At 38.9% G+C, this 7,885-nt stretch overlaps 1 protein-coding gene across 1 annotated transcript in view; it reads left to right on the forward strand.

The window, feature by feature from the left end:
• The window catches only part of BCAT1 (branched chain amino acid transaminase 1), a 64,182-nt gene that overhangs the window by 50,860 nt on the left and 5,437 nt on the right, over nt 1–7,885 (forward strand). Inside the window, exons 11-12 of the mRNA XM_035888504.1 lie at nt 1,820–1,960; nt 3,106–3,180. Of these exons, the coding sequence (XP_035744397.1) occupies nt 1,820–1,960; nt 3,106–3,180 (216 nt within the window). The remainder of the gene's footprint in view (nt 1–1,819; nt 1,961–3,105; nt 3,181–7,885) is intronic.

Here is a 7,885-nt window from a genome sequence, read left to right on the forward strand (position 1 = left end):
CTGGTTCTCAGTATCTTGAAGTTCAACTGATCTGGTCAAATCCCTTAACCTAAATGGGAACTAAGGGCATGCTAATTCATAGATTCCCAGCATCATCATCAGAAAACCCACACCTGTCACACAGAACAATACCAAGCTTGTTAACATAGCTCCGTGTAGTATTTAACATGAAAAATCTCATTAAATCCACTGGTACCAGCAACTTAAAGCAAGGAAACAAAGAATTACTGTGCATGACCACAGCTACACTTCAGTTATCAGCATGCTTTTCCTCCACTTAGTTCTCATGGTTCCACCCTTATTTCTAATAACTAGCATGCAGCCTAAAATTCAGCCACAGTCCTGAAGTCATCTGTCTGCTTCCAGATTCCGGTTCTGTAGTGTAGCCATCTAAGTGCTTATTTGGACACTTGGGACTACCTCATATCTTGAAGTGCAGCAAATTGTTCACTCTGCCTGTACTGTAGTCAAAGGTTTTACTGCAGCTTGGATAAGAATACTGTACAGCCAAAGGCTCATCAAGCCCAGTATCCTGTCTCCTGGTTTTGGTCAGGCTTACGTTTAGGGAGGAGTAACAAGAATAACACAGCCATGCATGATACTTTTCCCCTAGTATTAACTCAGCTTACAATCACCTGTAGCTGAAAGACTTCCTGAAATACAGTTCACAGTTATATCACTTAATCTAACTTGCAGTGAAGAGAGCTAGGCGTGTACTTTGTGGCGAATGTGTGCCACTTGTTGACCTGCACTGAACTCTTAGGTGTCTTTATTCATATTGGTACTCTCCTGGTGCAGATATGCATGCACACTTCTCAGTCCCATCTCCTTTACAAGACAGACAGATACCCCCAGTCAATAGGGCTTGTTTGTGAGATACCAGACTCTCACCTCAGTCCTCTTGAAAAATTATGTGTCTTCTACTCTTACAAAGGTTGTTCTCTTCTTCCTGACCTCCATGTCCTAACCTGTCTGAACCTCTGCTTGCACCTCTGCCTCTCTCTCCAAATACTATCCTGTCCAGAGCTAATCACGTTTTCTACTATTGTAAGCATCTCTCTTTCATGTTAAAGAGCTTTCATATAAAACAAGGGCTAAGCTTTAGTTTGGTCTGGTAGGACAATAAAGTCCACATAAATCCATGAAATGAAAATTTCCAAGTTTGATGTTTATTTTTGTTCTTTAAATACGTCCCTTCAATCTGTTGCTATGCATTCTTCAACACTTGTAGAAGGTAAAACAATTCCTATGTTAAAGACTGCCCAATGTGAATTGCTTTACTCATACCTGCAGTACAGTTAATTTTTGTATGTGACATCTGTGTATAGGCTACAGTGTGAAATTTCACCAGAGATTAAAGAAATATATCACATCTAGTTGGCTTTGCAGGTAGAATTAACAGAATGTATTTTGCTTAGGAATTGTCTGAGTGGGATGCAAAGCTCACTTGACATAAATGAGTAATTTTTGTGCAAACTCTAGCATACTAGAGACCATGAGTAGTCAGATCCTGTCACGTAACCCATGAAAAATTCTGCTATGTTATTCCCTAATGCAATGTTGATATTCTGTACCAAATCAGAGGGAAGTGCCACTTAATCATCAGCATTGTATCTGGCATACCACTGGCTTCCTTGAAGGTCATTCTTCTGATTAGTCTATCTTGTGTGATACTGAGAGGTTTGAAAAGATCACAGCCAAAACTTGACTGATTGCCACTAAGCTAATAGTTCTACTGGAGACATTTCTACATGGAAAACAAGAATACAAACAATTTTAAAACTTTTTACAATTTTTGTGGTTGATTCTTCTTGTGCAGGGAGAATTTAAAGTGTCTGAGCGATACATCACCATGAGTGACCTGACAGCTGCCTTGGAAGAGAACAGAGTAAAGGAGATGTTTGGTGCTGGAACAGCTTGTATTGTGTGTCCTATCTCTAAAATTTTATATAAGGGCAAGGTAAGAAAATGTGTATTTTTTTTTTCTTTTTCCTTTCCTTCTTTCTTCAGAATGTTGTTGTAATTAATTGGAGCTAAAGCAAAAAAAAAGTGAGATAGAAAAGGAGTGCTGCCAGAGGCTCCTGGAAAGATGAGCAGTGTCAGTATGTTGTTTCCTAAGTGAGTTACTGCTGTGTTGTCAGAAAAGAACCTTCCCTCTGGTCTCCTGGGGTTTTTTAATACTTAAAATCATAAAATCTCAATTCCTGGGAAAAGGAAAAAAAAGTAGTTCCCAGCTCCCAGCCTGTTTGAAAACAGAAAAATACATTCTCTTATGTTTCTTTTATTGGACATTTTTTCCAAAGTTAAGGCACCTGGGAAAGGTGAGGAGAGGAAAGACTTTCACTGGGAACCAAATTTCTGAGCCACTGCATACTTTCCTTCTCAAGTTCATCTCCTCTTCACCCCTCATTTCAGGGAGCCCAGCTGTGATAGAAGAGCTGTTGCAGGAGGGTGCACAGCTGCTTCCACTTACTGTATACCATATGGGAGATTTCTCCTGCACAGGTGGAATTCCACAGACATTCAGACTGTTAAGCTGACTTAATGCTATTTAGCCAGCACAAAGTTAGTTCAGAAGTCTGGGTTATTGCAGCTGCTTATATGGATGTGCTTTGTTCCATTAAATATGACAAGTACAGTAAATGTCTGTTAGGTGATACTTCTTGAATTAATAAGATGGGATAAATGTATTGATATTGTCAGATGCTAAGATAATATGAGAGACATCAAGGTACTGAGTGATAAGTACTATAAATGTACCTGTTGTGTTTCTACACAATATACTTTGAAATACTGTATATAATATTATAATCTTGCCTGTATAATCCTCTGTTTTGGACAGATCCTTTGGAAGGCTTAGATTAGCCTTTGTTTAAAAACAGCATAACAGTTCAACTAATCTTAACTTTTCATTGGCTCATCATGCCTTCCCATAAAAAACATTACAACAATCCTTGCCTACTTCTAAGGAGGGCTAGAAAGCTTGATAAATATTTATTAAAATTCTTGGTGACCCTAAGGTATTCATATGTATATAAAGCTACTATTGCATATTATTCTCTTTCTCTGACACCCCCCCCGCCCCCTTTCTCTATTCAATGTCAGCATTTGCACATTCCAACTATGGATAATGGACCTCAGTTAACAACCCGTTTCCTGAATAAGTTGAGTGATATCCAGGTAAGGTGCTTCCTCTTCTTTAATGAGATAAAATAATAAAAGGTGAACATTTGAAAATATTGGAAAATAATATTTTCAATAGTGGTGCTATGGGCACCATTATATAATAATACAGGCTCTTTGGTGTGGTTATTCTATTGGGCTTTTTTCCGCCTTGAGAAAGTATGATATGGATGGAGAGTGATATATTTTTTTCTCTGTTCACCTTGGAAGCTGGATGAGAGTTCTAAGATATTACTGTTATCAGTGAAATCCAGCACTGTTGTTATAGGTTCCTTTTCAAGGGAAAAAATAATATTATGAAGCATCGTAATACCAATGATCACAAATTAATATAGGCTAATCAATAAAGAGATGCGTGAAGTAGTAAGCACTCACTGGGCACAGCCAACTGATCACCATTTCTGTTTCTCAGAATCTTTCCAATCACACGGCCACTACATGTTCTTAAAACAGTTCCTTCCTCTGTGATTTGCTAAATATCAAAGTCTATTTGGAGTCTGTGCTTGACCTCCGTGTCTGGGGCACAGGAGTCAATACCATTTCAGGTAAAGCCAATGAGCAGCATGTGATGGCCCTTCTTATTTTAGTTGCCTGTTTTCTTTTCCTTATTTAGTGTGGGGGGATTTGGGGGTAAGAGTAAGTCTTGGCAAGTTACAAGCACCTTTATTTAAGATCTGCTAGCAGCTGCTTGACAGTATTGTCATGATTTCTTCAAATCAAGTCTGATGGTTACTGTTCTACATTCTTAGCTTTTGGCTCAAGATGTTCTTAGATTTGCTGCTAAAATTTTTATCTTTCTGCCAGTAAGCCCTGAACTAAGAATCTTCTTGAAAGATTGAGAGATGTGCTGCACCACATAGCAACTCTATGAATCCCATAAAATAATCAGAACTTTTTAAGAAAAAGTCCTAAAATTGATTTTTCTTTCTATTTCACAGGCCCTTTACTAGTGTGTAGAAATAGTCTGATATAGGATTCTTCTCATGAGACCCCAAACAAAAACTACTCATGAATTACAGTCTGCTGTCATATGTTGACCCACCTAAAATCCCATGATAAGCAGGTTCATTTATGTAATGTTATTTTTTCAGTGTTTTGTGCTATATTGCAGTCAAACTTTAAATACATTGCTATTCATTATGGGTTTTTTTCATTGCTTAATTGAAGTAGGGTGAAGCAGTCTTAGTCAAGGGGAAGTAAGGCCATCTCATATAATTTCGGCAGTTCTTCTGTACTCTTGTTTCTCTACATATTTTTACCTTTCACAGCTGCTGGTCTCCAGCATAACTACTTTTTTTTTCCTCAGCTATCCCCCCTCCCACCTCCCCCTGCCCAACTTGTAGCTCAGGTGATGCAGCAAGACCGCTTGACTATTCTTCACTAGGAGGATGACATGGGATCAGCATATCTTGTTCTTTAGAATAGTATTGGACATTTCTGGCTGCAACTCAGGGAGGCAGGAATTCCTGATACTCTGGTACCTTTGTGTTGGTGGCTGAGCCATCTTCTATGGGGTCAAAAAGAGACAGTTCCCCATCAGGTTTCTGTTGTTTTCAGCCGTGCCAACAGTAATGGCTTGGGATCTGGGTCATTCTCTTCAAACAGTAGGACTGATATCTAGGAAGAAGCATAAGCTCCTTTGGTGCTAGATTTTATTACTTGTTGTCGGGATGGAGAGGCTTAATATTCCATGTTCCCAGCCCAGTTACACATAACATTTTTATAACTATATAAGAATACAGAGTAGCCTTTCTCCAGAATCCCGCTACATACCACAGTTATTTCATCTTTCTCATCCCAAGTGTTGATACACCTATCTAAAATAACAGTTGGTGGCCATCACCTTTTTTTTGTTGTTGTTGTCATATGTCCAGATTTATTATACACTTTTCATCATGATACATACGATCACTGTTTCTGTAGCTCTCTGTTCTGTATTAAAGCCACCTTGTTAGTACGTCAGGTATCTATCTTTAATGTCTAAAAGCACTGTGTAACTCCTGTGTTACCTTTGGCTGACTAGGTGATGCTTTTGCAATATATGTTAGGGCCTTCAGTAATCTGTGATCCATCTGAATCTCCACTGATCACTTCTAATGGCAGTCATGGAACAGCTCAGCATCAGAAAGAGTTGAGGCCAATTCTAGCACCTTGTTGAATGTTATGTGTGGGAATAGGTACTGCCTTAGCAGTTTGTGTTATGAGTCAAACAAGTGCCTTCTCTAGAAGAATGGCTTGTGAAATCCAGAATTCTGTTTCAGAAGACAACACTGGAACATGAGTCTTTCTCCCTTCGCAAATAAATAGTGAGTGGATTATTAAGACAGCTTTATCCAGCCTGCCCCCTGAGGCTTCCTCCCATGCTCTCCCCAATCACCCTGCTCTTCCATCCCCAACCAAGGCTCAGGAGGAGGCTGAAAAAGTGTGGATTGCTTCTAATCATTATCTTCCTTGGACCTTTTCACTTTACAGCTATGTGTATGGCCCTTTTTTGCCTTTCAACAACTTTCAACCACGTGTTCGTTAGTTACATGCCAAGAGTAAACCCATCACTCCTGGAAAGTGCTAGACTATTATGTATATGTTTACTTCTGGGTTTTCTTCCTTATTTAAAAAAGCCAGGAGAGTTAGAATACTTCATTGTTAGAAACATGATTTTAAAGAGAATGATGGCTGCTTCCCCTTTAAGAGTCAATCAGTGGTTGCTGATTGTGTTTCTGCACTTTTCTATCTGTGGAGAGATGAGCTCATATCCAAATGGACCCCAGGTTGTCATACAGAAAAAATTGCTGCAACACACAAAATGGAATATATAATATTCTTAAAATGTCAGGGGAGTTTTCAGGACCTTACAAAGATCTTTTATATATTCTACCAGGAGCAAAAAAAAAAAAAAAGAGATGTCTTTGCAGTATCACTGGACTATTGTCATATCATTTGGACAGTCTGAGGCTGTTATTCCAAAGAACATTCAAGTTCTGAAGAATAAAACGCAATGGAAATTATAGCCAAACACAGCTTTTGTCTCTGTACTGTGCTATTGCCTGAACTAGGGCGATGTATCCATTTCATGTTGGACAATGGACATTTGTAAAAAAGTAAAAATTCTTAGTACCAACATTGTCCTGCATTTGAACCTGTGACCAAGAGGTACAGGGCTCCAACTCCAATATCATTATACCAATTCCCTTGTGTACAATACATGCTTTTTTAACATTTTAAGTTTATCTTCATTTTTGTATTTCCAAGTCTGTCTTCATGCTGCTCATTGTTCTTTTGCAAGTCTTCTGGGTTCAACAGGATTTCTTTGGATTTGAACAGCTGTTCAGTGGAACTAGAGCTAGAGTGACAAATCAGAAACTCATGGGCAGAACTGATTCCATTTCTCATGCCAGTTGAGAGAGGCAGTAGTAGCACTGAGATATATGTTTCTCTGCCTATCACCAAGTGGAAATCATGATTACTAACAGCTGATAAAGATTTTAGATTAGATAATTTACATCATATACAATAATGGTGTGCTTTTGAATGAATTAGTCACAGTACACTGTCTTGTATAACTGCTTGAGTTAGAAGATTTAGAGGTGAGATTCTTTTCTCTGGGAATACACTCACTGAAATACCACTCAGATGTTTTTGTGATTTTGCATTCCATGCTTTGTGAATAAACAAGATTTTGATATACCCTTTAAAGTGTAGATCAGGATGCAACTTGGAAGGGATGGATAGAAGGTAATATATTGTTTATACTACATCATATAAAATACATTTAAACACCACAGTCAAGATAGCAGCAAACAGACATTTAGTCAAAAACCCTATTTTTCTCAAAGTTGCACAATCTAAATGGGTAGGCCAGCAAAGAACAACCACGGAAGGAGAAAGTATGTGTTAATTTTTACAAAGCAGGACCTGTGGGGGTAAAAAAGAGGGATGGGATAGACCAGCCTGAGGTCACAAAGTCTTTGACAGAATCAGAAAAGGAAGCTAAATCTGCTTTTATTTCCAGAAAGAAAACATCTTGATTGTGGTATAACATCTTCATTCCCCCTTTAATTCTGGAAGCAGGTTCAAACCATAGTAAAACAGCAACTACTCAGACCAGCCCTTGTGACTTCTGAAGCCAGCATCAGGGCATTAAATGATACTACTTCCTAAAGCCAGCAAAACCTACAAATAATCCCCTGGCCTTTGCCTTCTAATTTGGGGGGAGGTGGAAGTGCCACCTTTTCTCTAAGAAGCAGTGATATGAGGGCCAAAGACGTATCTTCCAACACACACGCACACTTTGCCCCCATCCACAGCAAAATTGCCTCCCATGAGAGTAAACCAGGGCTTTGTGGCTAAACTAATCATTCATCTGCTTTCCCTTGGTTAGAGTTCCCAAGGCAAATCTGGGAATGTAAGCTGGAAATCCTTTGAACAAGTAATTCATCCAAGGTCCTGTGTAGCACCATACCAGTGTTTAGTCAACCACATCGCAGACCACAGAACAGAAGCAGCAGAACTAGTAATGAAAACAAAAAGTAGATGTGGCACATGTGGAGGTCATTTAGAGGCTTTACCTGCTGGAGTAAAGAGTAAAACACAAGCACACTGGACATCATTCCTTTACGGATCTAGAAGTGTGTTTTTTCTGGCTTATCCTGATTTGGAGCTGTTGTCTTTTCCCTGCTTTAATGTCCCTTTATCTCCTTTCCTG

Source organism: Egretta garzetta, unplaced genomic scaffold (genome assembly GCF_000687185.1).
Source record: "Egretta garzetta isolate BGI_Z169 unplaced genomic scaffold, ASM68718v1 scaffold81, whole genome shotgun sequence".
Taxonomy (NCBI): Eukaryota; Metazoa; Chordata; class Aves; order Pelecaniformes; family Ardeidae; genus Egretta; species Egretta garzetta.